Source organism: Arvicanthis niloticus, chromosome 3, assembly GCF_011762505.2.
Source record: "Arvicanthis niloticus isolate mArvNil1 chromosome 3, mArvNil1.pat.X, whole genome shotgun sequence".
Classification (NCBI taxonomy): domain Eukaryota; kingdom Metazoa; phylum Chordata; class Mammalia; order Rodentia; family Muridae; genus Arvicanthis; species Arvicanthis niloticus.
The window spans coordinates 109,748,465-109,763,311 of NC_047660.1; the positions used below are offsets into that span (position 1 = coordinate 109,748,465).

General features: G+C 51.2%; 1 protein-coding gene across 19 annotated transcripts in view; it reads left to right on the forward strand.

Annotated features, from left to right (window-relative positions):
• Tns1 (tensin 1) overlaps nt 1–14,847 on the forward strand; it is a 213,342-nt gene that overhangs the window by 104,101 nt on the left and 94,394 nt on the right. For all 19 annotated transcript variants that reach the window (XM_076931682.1, XM_076931683.1, XM_076931685.1 and 16 more), the window contains one exon: nt 2,771–2,812. In XM_076931682.1, coding sequence (XP_076787797.1) covers nt 2,771–2,812 — 42 coding nt within the window. The remainder of the gene's footprint in view (nt 1–2,770; nt 2,813–14,847) is intronic.

Genomic DNA, 14,847 nt, shown 5'->3' on the forward strand with positions numbered 1-14,847 from the left:
ATAAACCCATGATTCCTTCACAGAGGAGGCTGAGGCAAGAAAGAAAGGTTTCTAGGTTTGTGTTGGCTATATAGTAAGACCCTGCTTCAAATAGCTCCCACCAAATCAAACAAGAAAAAACACAGACCCAGCAAATATTAGAAAGGAAACCCAAGATAGTCTTTCTACCTGGATACTGTGAATGCTAGACCCCAGAGTAATAAGATTTTATATAGGAGTACGAACTTTTCTGTACATGTTCTTGGGTTGGGGCCATGAGTCTGGGGACTCTTCTGGAGGACCTGGCCAGTTTTGGAATCTGGAGTTTTATGTAAGCAAGGCTGAGAACTTAGGTTTTATTATGGCTTTGGGGACAGGAGTGCCACCCAACTGGGGCCCAGATCCTCCCCTTACAGAGTAGTGAGGTGGTGAAAGGAGAAATGGACAGGTGTCTGTGTGGTCTGTGCTCTGTGAAGAGCCTGGTGTCTGTGAAGACAGGCTCTTGCCTCTGCCCTGCTGCAGTCTCACTCTCCCATGTGCTGAGTGATGAACCCAGGCCCTCGTCAGCCCTGGATGATCTGTCATACTGCACCCTAGCCATGGCTGCTGGAGATGAGTGTGGTGGTGGTGGTTGCTGCTGCTGTGTCCTGTCCTTTGTCTTTCATTTGGGGACATGGGACATTGGGTTGATTCCAGAGGGCTGTTGGGGTGAGGTGTGGGAGGGCAGCTCAGCTGAGACTGAGCACTTGTGTCTGGAATCCTGGGTGCCTAGCCTGGAGGTGAGGTCACAGCAGGGCTGTCATCAGAGACCTTGAAGACGGCCCAGGGCCCTTAAGTCCCCTAAAGTCAGTGGAGTCAGCCACTGCTGATGGCAGGAGTGTGGGGCTGTTGAGCACAGGCCATGGAGTGGTGCGGCCCCTGGTTCTCCTGGCACATTCTGGGCTCCTGAGAGGGTGGCTAGGGGCCAGGGTGCTGGAGAGGAGAGACAGAAGGCCTTTTAAGGAAACATTTCTGTGCCGCAGGAAGAAAAAAACCAAGAATGAGACCAGAAGGTCTGAGGTACAGAAGTCCATGGGCCAGCAGCCATGGCCCAGTTAGCTATGGACCCCAGGGTGGAAAAGCCCCCGGGATATGGCATTGCATGGGGATGTGATTGTACCCCCTTAGGTGCTGGTTCTTAGTGGGTACATCTACGTTGGGAGTTGGGGGTGAAGGGTTGGGAAAGAGTCCAGGGTTAGGATGGGCCCGGGAGAGAGACTCTCTGCACATCTCAAAACCACTCTATGCAATGGAGGCCAGTTTGGGCTCTAGAGCCCAGGCAGCCCTGATCTCCTGCAGTCTCCATAGCCTGGGGCGGTCTGTCTGTCTGTCTGTCTGTCTGCAGTACTGAGGATGGAACTCAGCCAGGATGTGGCCCAGAAATTTTACCCAGATCCTGTGGAGATCTGATGAGTTGGGAGAGGGTCTCTGAGAGCCTGGCCTACGTTTTCACAGCCCCATGGTGGGGTTATCTTGGGACTGTGAAGGACAGACAGCTGTGTGTGTAACCTGTGGCTGCCCTTGCTGTTCATCAGGATGACCACAGGCAGCTCTGGAGACCTTCTCTTTCTTCCCCATCTTTGCTCCCACTCTGGGCCCTGCTCCCAGAGGAAGCTCTTCTAAAACATTTTCCTCTAACTCCATGTTCATGTGAATCAGGGACTGCGCTGTGGGCTCTTTTGGCCCCCTCATCCTCTGATAGGAAGGGCCACAAGCCATCAGACTTCTTCACACCAAATCTTGGGACCCAGATTGCCTGGGTTCATTTCCTAGCCTCACATCTGCTGTGTGACCTTGGGTGAATTGCTTACCCTGTCTGTGCCTCACACCTCCCTGGGGAGGTAACACTAGAGTCTGCCTTTCTGGTTGTTGAAAGGGCAAAGCACTTTATTTAGTAACATGCCTGCCAGGTGGTACCAGCTCAGTAAATGTTGGTATGTTTGCAGTAGGATGGGTTTGCCTACCATCTGGAAGAGGCAGCTGCCTCTTCCTTTGCCACCCTCTGCCTCTCTGTGGGCCTCTGGCCTGGTGCTTGGGTGAGGACTCAGAGCCAAGGTTGAGTACTGAGATCCAAGAAAAATGTGTTGGCTGGAGAAAGGAATGCACTCGCCTCTGACACGTGCCCTGCTAATTGTCAGGGTAGTGTGACCACTGAGCCCTCCTTCCTCTCTCCCTCCTCTAGAGGCCCAAGTTGCCATGACCTTGGCTCAGAGAAGGGTGAGGATGAACTGATAATGAAAGACCCCTTCCCATGGGCGCTGCCTCCCTCCCAAAGTGCTCTGCACTATACCTGGAAGACCTGGCCGTTCCCAGCCTGGGGGCCTCCTGCCAGCTCTGAGTTTGGACGCACCACTGGCTATGGAGGGAAGAGTGGGGAACGGGCTTTTCCTTTGCTATAAGTCTAACTTGAGTTCATGTTTTTCAAATATTTTAAGTCCATCTTTCGACCATGTAGAGGATCAGGAAAAGGGGGTTGGGGAAGAAGCGTTATGGTTTTGGCGGGATCCAGGATTTAAATGCTGCCATGCTGACCTCCAGGAGGGTATGTTATGTTTTACAGGATTTAACCTGTGAGAGTTTTTGGCATTTCATGTTTCTTGTCTGGTGTTAGCCTTTACGGGTAGCCTTCTGAAGAGTTCTCCCTGTGCCCCAGGGAAGGCTGTCCTCTTGAGAATGGGGTAAGAGTGGGCTCAGGAGGCCCAGGGGCTGCTGGGACAGAAGCTAACAAGGACTTTCTTTACTTCTCTCACAGGTGGCTGCCCCTTGTGTTCCTCCATCCAGCCATGAACTGGTGGTGAGTGACTGCCCTCTCTTCTTTTTTCAGTCTCTCCTGCGTGATGGGAGCTGGGTTGGTGGGGTGGAGAGGGTTGAGGGCTTTGGGCTGAGGCTGCTGGGAGGAAATGAGTCATGAGGTCCCTCCTGACATGATGCAGGGCCTGCTCTGTGTGTCTGGAGATTTGAGGTCCTTGGGAAAACCCATAAAAGGCCATCTTGTATGTCCCCGAGACCTGGCTAGGTTACTGTGGTTCTAGGGCCTGGAGGGCGAGCACTGTGGTATTGCTGTCCACACCCCTGGCTGCAGGTCTTGTATCCTTCAGCAGGAGGCAGAGGGATGGATGGTGTTTCCCAGAGACCAGCTATGAGGTGGTGGCCTCTGCTCCTCTCCTTGGCTTTGCTATGTCCCCATGACTCTGTTTTTCTGCTTTTATGGCCTCATCCCCCTCTTCTCTGTCAGGTTTCCAGAACAGTTCGGACAGGGGCAGGACCTCTGTGAGTTGTGGGCTGTGGAGCTGGCCTGCTGCAGACTGACTCCAGCTGGCCTGATGAGTGTTGGCGGATTTCCTGCTTCCATTGCCTTTCCAGGTCCCACTCTGCTGCTTTCTGGGGACAGGTCGGCTCTGAGGACTACAGAAGGGCAGTGTGTGTGTGTGTGTGTGTGTGTGTGTGTGTGTGTGATAGAGAGAGAGAGAGAGAGAGAGAGAGAGAGAGAGAGAGAGACAGACAGACAGACAGACAGACAGAGAATAGGAATGTGCAAAGGGGTTCCATGTAGCCCAGATCTGCTGGCCTGGTGGGTAATACCTATGGTGGTGCCAATGTTGAGGGGAGTCTGATTCTGCTTGTTGGCATCTTTCACAAACGTGTGATCACTTGCTCAGCTTAGATATGGGACACACAGTCAGGCCATCTAGTTTTTCCTTTGTTCCAACCCTAACTTGCCTGTGACTGTAGCCTGCTCCCTTCTTTCTGTCTGCATGTTGGGTTTCCCAGGGATACACTTGGACTGTCAGACTCCTGGTAGCCATAATGGTAGAAGCTATGTCACCTCTGCTCACTCAGGCCAGATGCAGACACCTGGCTCCCTAGGCCAGTCTCTCCTAGACTTCAGCTGCCACTCTGGGCCCTCCAGATGTGGTGTGTTCATTTCACAGATCCCTGTAGTAACAGCAGGGTAGTGGGGGAGCTGTGAATGGGGCCGGGAGTAGTCTGGCTAGAAACCTGGCAGGATCACAAAGGCATACCTTGTACCAGAGGAGGGTGGTGGGGAGAGGATACTGATGACTCCTGTCATCTGTACTGAGCTACTACCTAAGAAAGAGCTAAGAACAGAATGTCCTTGGCTGCTCGGGAAGGCTGAGGGAAGGTCCAGGGTTTAGGGACCATGAGGCAGGGGCCAGCATCTGGCTCACGAGCCTTGTTTACAGAGCAAGGTCCAAGGTCAGGACAGAAGGGCATAGGATGGTGTTCCAGCTGGAGCCTGCAGTTAGGAGCTGGAAGGACTGCCTGCCTTTGAGAGGCACGTGTGCCAGGTAGGCCGTCTTCGTGTTTCTGGGTTGTGTCCACTTGCACAGTGGTAGTACCCTTGCAGGAGTTTGGATAGGCCATGTGCTGGTGAGGTTGGGGTCAGGTGGTGGTGATGGTCCTCAGAACCCACCTTCCCAGCAGTAAGAAAGGTCCACTGGGTCCTAGAACCCCATTCCCGGATATTTATCCCTTCCCTATTCTCTGTTCCCCAACTTTTTGGTTTCACCTGAGAGGCCCTGAACATATTACCTAGCCACCTCCTCCTTTAGCTGCCCTGCTCCAGAATGAGAGCTAGCAATGGTACCCACTTTATGAAGCCAGCAAGATTAAATGTTGCACTAATATGCAATATATATTCCAAAGCCAGAGGTGTGCCACCTCACTTGGAGCAAAGCCTTAGATTCTTCCCCTGAAGCCGTCCTTCCTCAGCTTCTCACTGTTCTAGCTACTCGGCCCCTGAGCTTCTGTGCTTATGGCCTGTCACACACTATGCACCTTGCTTATCTATCTTTATCTTGCCTGAGGGGGTTCCACCAGTGCCATCAGGTGAGTTTCAGGACAGGGACTTTTATCCTTTTCACACTCAGTAGGTCTTCATTCACACGAGAACACTGGGCACAGTTTAGGACTTTGATAGCTGGGGGTGGGGGGTTGGTTACTGCTGTGGCCCTCTGTTACCTGCTGCCTGTGGTGAGTTCTGCACACTGGGGACTGGGCAGGCTACAACACTGAGTGGGAGACCCTGTGCTGCCCTGCCAGTGGGAAAGTGGCTCAGGGGAAACAAGGAGAAAGTTTGGCTCCCCCCAGAGCACTCAGCACCTGCTTCCTCAAAGTGGGTGAGGCAAGTGCTTTGAGCAGGCTCCTAAGAGGGAGGAAAGGGTGGGTTGAGCATTTTCCTTCCTTTCGCTGCCAGCCTTCCCTGCCAGCCTCTCTAGGCCACTGCCTGGCCTGGCCTGCTCCCTGCTTCTCAACTTGGTGTGTCCCATTCATTTGTCTATGGCCTGGCCTGGCCTTGGTTTGGCTGTGCTTCCGCTACCTTTTTTGCCGACCTTGGATGAATCCTAACCACCCTTCCCCTGATTCAGACCTGGATTTTCTGCCCAGCTTCAGGCCCTGATGGCCAGACATATTTTCCAGTCTGTGCCCAGGCTGGCTAGGGCTGAGTGGTTTAATGTTCAACTCATACTTTTATCTTACTCAACAGATGTGGTCCAAAGGACTGGGCAGAAGAGTCCTGGGGGTTCTTGGGGCAGGATGGAGTTAGGATGCCTGTCACAGACATTCCTGACCCTTGCAAAGAGCTGAAGTAGCAGTTTCTTAGACCCGGAAAAGCCGATGATAGCTGAATGGATTGTCCACTAAGGTACCCCCTTCCAGGTGCCCTGTACAGGAGAACTGGCACCCAGAGACCTGGATGGGGTGGCTATCATGGCTTCTGATGCTAGGCTGACTGCACACAAGGGCTCATACCATGGACACCTGGGTAACAGAAGACACAGCCTCTGATGCCCTCTGTTGAGAGCCTCACAGCAGCGGGGTTAGAATGCAGGTGAAGTTGGGGTGTTGGAGCACTTAAGGGCAAGCGGTTTCAACTGCAGTAATAACATAGCAGTCTTCCCCTCCCCCTTCCCCCATCTGAGGTTTGACTTTCCTCAGTTTTAGTTACCCGATGTCAACTGAAGTCCAAAAACAGTAAGTGGAAAATTACAGAAATAAGCCATTCATCCACTTTAAATTGTGTGCCGTTTTGAGTAGTTTGATGCAATCTGGAGACGTCCGTTTACTCATGCCCAGTGAGTGCATGATGGATGCTCTGTTTGTCTGTGAGTCAAGCGGTGAGCAGCAGCTTCTGCCGTCCAACAGACTACCCTGGTGTCCTGGTGTTGGATTTAAGCCACTGTTATGTGACTGAATAATATCCCACGGTCCAAGAATTTCAAAGCTGGCCCATTAGGCAGGGATAACGGCAGCCATGCACTGTTCCCTGTATATGAGGAGACAGTCCTCCATGTATGTACAGGATTTTATTCTAGCTGTCATTTGGGCACCTACTGGAATCTTGGGATTGCCCCAGAAGGGGAGGGGCCACTGCAAGGGCAGCTTTATGCAGTTTTAAATGTGGATTCAGAAAGGAGATGAGAAGTCACAAGATGGATCTGAGTAGAAGTGAACTTTTCTGTTCAACCTGCGCCAGAGCTATTCTCCCAGCACTAACAGTGACAGATATCACCATGACTTGCACAGCGCTTGCAGTTCTCAAAGCCTTTTCTGTGGCTGAGGACAGGTGGGCTTGTGAGCCGTATGGGTACCTGGGCAGCCTGTGTCCATCCTGGAGAGGTAGGTGGGGACATTTATGTGGTTAGATCAGGGCACAGGAAGGCTGACTGCCTTGTTTTTATAGGTACAAGCTGGTAGGACCTCCTGGTCTGCATCCTTGGGGTTACCTGGAAACTCAATTTGGGCTTCTCATGGTCCCTAACGTCTCTGTTGTCCGGTGGGCTGGAGAGCTGAGAGGAGATCTATCATCTGTCCAACCATTTCTTAATTGCACCAACACATGGCTATGCACACAGGGTCTGTGGCAGCCACGGTGTTCATGTACAGAGTTCTTCTCTAAGGTATAAATGTACTTTGTTGGAGAACCCAGAGTCTTGTACAAGCTAAGCACGACCATGCTACACTTCTAGCCCAGGAGGACTGGTTTTGTATTTTTTTTGTTTTGTTTGTTTGTTTGTTTGTTTGTTTTTTGAGACAGGGTTTCTCTGTGTAGTCCTGACTGTCCTGGAACTTGTTCTGTAGACTAGGGTGGCCTCAAACTCAGAGATCTGCCTGCCTCTGCCTCCTGAGTGCTTGGATTAAAGGTGTACACACCACCTTCTGGTCAGTAGTATTCTTTTATTCCAGAGTTTCCAGGTCTTAAACAATAACAGATCTTAAGAATTTTTTAAAGATGATTTTTATTTGTGTGTATATATGTATGTATGCCTTTGTGTGTGCATGCACATATGTGTGCAGGTCTCTGAAGAGGCAGGAGAAGGCATTGGATTCCTTGTTGCTGGGGTTACAAGTGACTGTGAGCTGCCTGATGTGGGTGTTAGGATCTGAACTCCAGTCCCCTGGAAGGGCAGTGTCTTAGTTACTTTTCTACTGCCCTGACAAAACACCATGACCAAAGTGACTTATAAAAAAAGAAAGTGTTTAATTGGAGCTTATGGTTTCAGAGGGCTAGAATCTATCAGGCAGTGTGACAGCAGGCAGGAAGGTACAGTACTGGAATAGGAGCTGAGAACTTATATCTGATCCACAAGCACAAGGTGGGATCAAGGGGAGAGAGAGAGAGAGAGAGAGAGAGAGAGAGAGAGAGAGAGAGAGAGAGAGAGAGAGAGGCTAACTAGGAATGACTTTAAACCTCAAAGCCCACCCCCAATGACACACCTTCTCTAAAAAGGTCACACCTCCTAATCCTTCCCAAACAATTCCACCAACTGTGCAACATGCATTCAAATATACGTGCCAGCGGGAGCCATTTTCATTCAAACTACCACAAGCAGTGAGTGCTCTTAACTACTCAACTGTATCTCCAACATGGACCCTAAGATTTTTAAAGTGTTATTCAAAGGGATGCCTCCTAGCCGCCCCTTTTGTATGGTCTGGAGCAGCATACATCAACTGCCTCATGTTAGAAGAGAATGGCATGAAACTGGGTATGGTGACATGTCTGTAATTTCAGAACTCAGGAGGTGGAAGCCAGAAGATCAGAAGTTCAAGGCCATCCTCCGTTACCTACATATTGAATTTAAAGCTACTCTGCTCTATGATGAGATCTTGTTTTTTAAAAAACAAACCACCAGAAAAAAAAAAAAAAAAGATGGAGAGAGTGACAGTGGTGCAGGAAGACCAGAGACTAGCTTGCAAATTTCATCTCTTTCATCAAGAGCTGTGATGGGGTGGGGGTGGGGGGAAGGTTGGTGAGGAGGTAAAGGCTTTGTGGTCTGATGGACTTAATCCCAGGATGCTGAAAGGGGCATAGGTGGCCATCTTTAGAAAATCCTGGAAAATAGAGCCATGACAGAAGGCAAGCTTGATCTGAGGCTGATTTCCAAAGGGAGGGAGCCTGTGGTCCCGAAGACCCCAGCGGCTGGGGATGGGAGGGATCATACAGCCTAATTCAAGCACAACTGAAGGTTGCACAATCCAGAAGGGCTAGGAGCATGAGGCCATGCTTGGGGTGTCTGGATGTGTTTTCTATTGTTCCCCAAAGCAACATTTAGGAATAGAGATGGTCATGGAGCTAGTTGGTTTGAGAGCCGGAAAGAGGTTTCAAACATCAGATATGGTCCATCTGGGCTGTCTTGGGGATGGGGAGCTGATGTCTGCTGCTGGAAACCCTTACTAGTCACTGATACCCATTAGGTGTGGGGTGCCAGCTAATGTTCTACGGGTCTCCTCAGGCCCACTCATATCCTGTCTTTTCTCAGGACAGGCAAGTGTCATGGCTCCCAGAAGTCAGAGGTCAAAGTCTCTCTTTGACCACCACTGGGAGAGGATCCTGCTTCAGCAGCCTGATGCTTGGGGCAGAGCTGTGCCCAGGAGGTATAAGCCTGGCCTGGGATACTGACCAGGGTCTACGTGGTTGCCAGATCAGAAGGCAAGGCAGAGGGAAACCATACCATAGAATGCATCAATGCCCAGCTCTAGGCTCTCACCAGGGGGAGCCCTGGGTTTCAGGAGAATAAATGAACTCAATGAATGTGCTATGCCTTGGAAAGCCTGCTCCCTGTGGCTGGGCTGATAGAGGAAGGAGTAGGGAGGGCTCTAGAAAGTGGTAGGTCTAGATCACACACCTTGGTACAAATGGTACCAAGATCTTGGTACAAAGAAGCAAGCAAGTAAACATGGTATAAATGTCAGCCTGCGTGCTCTTGCTGGGGGAAGAGTAGACCCTGCAACCTTTTGTATTACCTTGGTCTGGACACCCACTTGGTGGCCCTGGCTGGCAAGGGGGAAGTGCTGTATGATGGGGGTGGGAGTGTACTCTACTGGAGACGAAAGGGCAGGCTGGAGATGGGGAAGAGGGCCTGCTTTTGACTCTGGGGCTAGAGAGGGAGGGGCTGGCTTAGAGGAGTTCCCAGCTTGGGTGGAGAATGGACCTTGAGTGCTAAGCACTAAGGACTATTATGGATACTTGAGCAGGCAATTGACCCAAAGCAGGGTTTTAGAGTGGGAATCTGCTGCCAGCTGAGGGTGGCTTGGCAGGAAGGGGTAGCTATGGGATGGGACAGCAGGTAGAAGGGACTGGAGTAGACATCCAGCAAGGGCTTCGGGGGTTCTGGGCTAGATTAGCCCAAAGATGTGGAGGAGGCAAAGTCTCATGGCAGACCTGGTCCTCTGGGGGAGGAGAGCTGTGATCAGAGGGAATACTCGGTATTCTAGCTTGGCCCTGAGATGGGGCTGGTGAGGATGTCCTGGGTGTCCCAGCCTCAGCCTGTGGTGTAGTGCTGGGCCCTTCAGGGTTGTCTTGGAGGAGGGGCTGAGGACAGGAACGGACTTGCTTGGCGCTCCTCTGGGGGTGTGCAAGTCCGCATAGCTTTCCACTTAATCACCGGAGCCTGTTCTTTTCCCCTTGATGGTTGAGTGTGTCTATGAGAGGCTGTGACCCTGGCAGCAACTTAACCTGAACATTTAGGTCAGCGTCCCTGCCACCTGGGCCTCCTGCCCGCCCAGTGTCCTGCTTCAGGCCCAGCTGTCCCTGTGCCCACTTTATTGCCTCTTGTTGCTTTGGGGTGGAGCATAGCAGGGACACAGGTTTGGAGGGCTGATCTGGGCTCACATAGAAATGACCACCCTCCTGGAAATTGCCTGAAGAGGGACCAAATGCTCCTTCTCCAGTCCCCGAGACCTTGACGTGGAATGATGGCCCTGGAGGTCTGGGCAGGCAGTTGACCCAAAGCAAGCTTTTAAAGTGAGAGTCTCTGGCTTTCTCCGCTACTGCTGCTGCCTATAGGTTGCTGTTGTTATTATTTCTTCTGAGAGGATGCCTTCATGGGGGTTTTATGAGGCCATGCCTCCAGTATGCAGCCCATTGTCATACTCGGCTAAATGTCCCCAAATGCTATGCCTTGTCCCTCTGCCTCCCTGTACCCAACCCCATATCTACTTATGGTTCTATTTTGGGAAAAAGTGAGCCCAGAATAGCCTTCCCTGTGTCTTGAGTCTGAGCGATTCCAGTTTCTTCTGGTTGGCCCCTCTGCCTCCCAGGCCCTTCCCCCTCCAAGATAGGTAGTGCTGGGTGATCTCACAGATCACCCGTGTGGTGGTAGATGTGATGTCATGGGGTCTTTTTGGCTCCAAACTGCCTAGACTCCAGACTTCCCTTGGGACAAGGGCAGAGAGATCTGGCAGGCTAGAGCTGAGGGTTTGAAGAGTTCTGGACAGAATGTTCCTCCGGAGGCTGACTCTGCATTCTGCACCCTCCCTCTTGCCCCCGATCCCTGGGCTCAGGCTGGGGCATCCCCAAGCCCCAGCCTTTCCTTCCTCTGAACAGCAGCCCACAGATACATTTTTTTCTTCCCCTAACCTAGCCTCCCTGCAGGCCACATTCTACTACACGGTCCCCGGGCAAATGGGCCAGCCTCCCTATCTTCCAGGACACGCTCTTCTTCACTCAGTCAGCAGGGAGGGGTAGCATGTGCACAGAGAGGGAAAGGCATGTGTGTCTGTTTCGGGGGAAACACTGAAGAAAGGATATGCAGCTTCCTTACCCACCCTGTGGCTCACAGCAAATTCAGGAAGCTCTCTGCTGTCTGATAGTAGCCTCTCCCACTGCTGTCCATTTCCCAGCCTTCCCAGGGAAGTACAGGAAAGAAGTCTGTTCCTACTGGTGACCCTAGGTAAGGCTTTGCTGTAGCCAGCCTTTAGGGCTCCAAAAGTATGTCCTCTGCTGAATGGACCTAAGAAGGCTCAGTAGGAAACCTGCTGGCTGTGCTAGCATAGAGACCTGAGTTCAATCCCAGCACTGTGTAAAACCAGGCGCAGTGATGCTTGCCTGGGTTCCCAGCACTGTGTAGTGACAGGGAGAGCCCTGGGGTTTGCTAGCCAGCCAGGGTAGTAAGCTCTATGTTCATTGAGACTCATCTCAAAATGTGATGGAGGAAGATACATGATGTCAATCTCTGGTCTCCATATCCGGGCACTCGAGGGCACGCACACATGCACGCACGCACACACGCACATGCACACGCACACATGCACACATCCATGCACAGAGAGAGAGAGAGAGAGAGAGAGAGAGAGAGAGAGAGAGAGAGAGAGAGAGAATATAAGCGAGAGGCTGAGAGCTTGTGAAGCTATAGGGGGCAGAGTTCAAATGCCAGCTCTCTACTTCTGGTCATTGCAGAGTCTTTCACTGTTCACTTGTCTCCCTGTGAGATGAGTCACGGTCACTTTTCAAGGAACCTTGAGGGCTGTAATGAAAGCAGCAGAGTCCGGTCCCTAGTCTGTTGCAAGTCAAAGCTGTGGTTTTTGCCTTAGCCTTGGGAAAAGATGCCTCAGGATCATGGCTGCAGTAGGGAGAGTCAGTGGAAACAACTAGGGTGCAAAGATGTGAGGAGTGGCTCTCAGGGACAAGGATACTGTGCAGAATGCAAGTCAGGTGTGCGTGGGGTGCCATCTTCAATTTCTAGACCTGGCCTGGCAGGGACCCTGTGGGAGGCCAGCATTGTCCTTGTTAAGACTTCATATCAATCGGCCTCTGTAGCTGACTTTGAGATGCCAACTGACCGCAGGAGAGAGGGAGGGAAGTGAACGTGGGATTGGGCTCTGCAGGCCTGGGGCAGACCTGGTATTTATTTAAGATGCTGGCAAGCCTTACATCTGTACCTCAGTTCCTGTCTGTGGATCAGGGTGCAGGAGGAGGTGAAATTTCAAGGCCCTCTAGTACTTGTCTTGGAGCGGCATGTGAGGATGTAGCATGCATGTGCGTGTGTCTGTGCATGTGTGCATGCATGTGGACATAAGGTGTCAAAAGGTCCTTACCTAAAACTAAACAAAGATGAGGGTGAAGGCTTTTATATGTCCAGGGGACCTGGGATGCTGCTGGGTGTCAACCAGTGCTGAACATAGTCAGCTATCAGAGAAGAGAGCAAGGAGACCGTTCACACCACAGATGTTTCCCAAGGGCTCATAGTGTGCTGGCCACTGTTTTATGCTCAGTATGGGCATTACTCAAATTTCCGTGAGAGGCGGGTTCTAAAGGATGTTAGTAAATATAAAATAAAGAGTGTTGGAGAACAGTGTGCTCTAAGAAGAAAAATCAGGGATTGGAGAGAGATGGCTCAACAATTAAGAACTTGCTGCTCTTGCAGAAGACCTGGGTTTAGTTCCTAGCACCCACATCAGGTGACCAGAAACTCCTACTGTGTGTGATGGGCACCTACTGTGGTCTAGGTGATCTGATGCTCTCTTCTAGCCTCCACAGGTACTCGCACACACATGGTACACATATGTACACTCAGGTGTATACACATATATAAAAAATAAACACCTTTTTCTTTCTAAGTCTAAAAGTCAATGTGTATGTGTGTGTGTGTGTGTGTGTGTGTGTGTGTGTGTGTGTGTGTGTGTGTGTGAGAGAGAGAGAGAGAGAGAGAGAGAGAGAGAGAGAGAGAGAGAGGCGACTCTGACTGCATATTTGCATGGGGGCTTGTATTTGTGGTATAATCAGAGCAGTTCTCTGAAGCTGCTACTTCTGAATTCCAAGCTTCCCTGGTGGGTCCCTAGGAGCTTCCCCACTGCCGTGTGAGCTTGGGCAGCCTTAGCTGACTTTGCCCGGCTGGGACATGTCTCTGCCCTTTTTTTGTTCTCAGGTGTCTAAGGCTGGTAGTGTTAGTTCTAGAGAACTAGGGTAGAGGGGGCGCATACATGCTAGGCTGGGGTTATGAATCCTGGAGGGCAGTCTGGGTGTTTGGAAATTTTTAGCTCCTTGGAAGACATGTGGGACAGTGTGCTGAAGGCATCTGACTGCTGGTGAGTCTTGCCCATGGCTGGCCTCCAGCTGGCAAGGGAAAGGGGTGGGGGCAGAGGGGACAGTGCTCAGATGATCCCTGGCAGGAAGGGCGAGTTTCTCCCGCTCTGCTGAGGCCTGTAGTTTTATACTAAATCTTATGGCTCAGAGAAGGGTGACAGGGGTTTGAGAAGGGCGGGGTGAGGTGGACCTCCATGTTACGGGGAAACCTCAGGATGAGAGGTTAGCCATAAGGGCTAGCCTGTGCTGGGAGCCAAGCCCTCTTCATAGAGAGCCTTTATTCTACTTACCCAACATGCATTCCACTAGGCAGCCATGCAGGTGGGTAGCAAGGACAGGCAACCTGTTTTCAGTCACCCTGTATGTAGTTAACAGCAGTCAAGGCATGGGCTGGGCTGTCTGTTCTTAGAGCCATCCAGGACCCTGTTGAAGATACACATTTCTGGTCCCTGCAGCATGTGATTAGTCATTCAGAAGTCCTAGGTAGGTGGGACACTCAGTGCCAATAGCCTTTCAGGTGGTTACAGTCCCCTCCTGGAGTGGCAGATAGAACTCTAGAAACAGTGGGAGGTGAGCCTGGCTTAGGAAACTCCTGTTCCTCACCATCCACTCTTCTGGACACTTTTAAGATGAAGCCCTGGTGCTGACTTGGGTGGAGACAGGATGGCTGGGATGGTCTATCCATGCATGTTTATTGATGGCCTGCTTCTGGTCTCCTGTGGTCCCTGGCACGAGGGAGTTTCTACTGAGTTGATAAAACTGTCACTCTGATTACTTTGGGTGAAGGTAGGCCAAGAATCCAAAATCAGGGCTGGAGAACTGGCTTAGCAGGTAAGAGCATGCGTTGCTCATACAGGAGACCTGAGCTCAGTTCCCAGCACTGTAGAATGGCTTCCAACCATCTGCAAATCCAGTTCCGGAGATCTGATGCTTCTGGCCTATATGAATTCTTACACTCATGTGAACAAATCCACACCCACATATACACACATGCACATAATTCAAACAATAAAAACAAATCCTAAGTTTTGAAATTAACTGTGGTTGGATGAACATAGTGTATAGGTCCAGGTCAGACCATTCCTTTAGGAAAGCATGGATGGAAAGGCTAATGGGGTACCACATGGGGTATAGTCAGAGCTTCCTGGAGGAGGGAGCCTACCAAGGAGGAGGAGAAGGCATGGTGTGCAGTGAGCATGGGAGTGTGTGTGTGTGTGTGTGTGTGTGTGTGTACCATAGGTACTAAGGGTGAGGCCAGCAAGTCACTGGAGAGCTGGGACTTGGGCAGTATTTGTCAGGCTCTGATCTCAGGAGCCCATGCTTTTGGGCTTCTCTCACTGTATCTTACGTCGTTTTCTGGGGCTAACAGGCCATGGTACTCCCTGCCTTTGTGGGTTCTTGCCCTAGACAGACAGAGTGGACATGAAAGCCCCGGGAAGATGGAGCAAGAGCGTTTTGTCCTGTTGTCCCCATTGATGGGGGTCTGAGGCTTAGATGGGCAT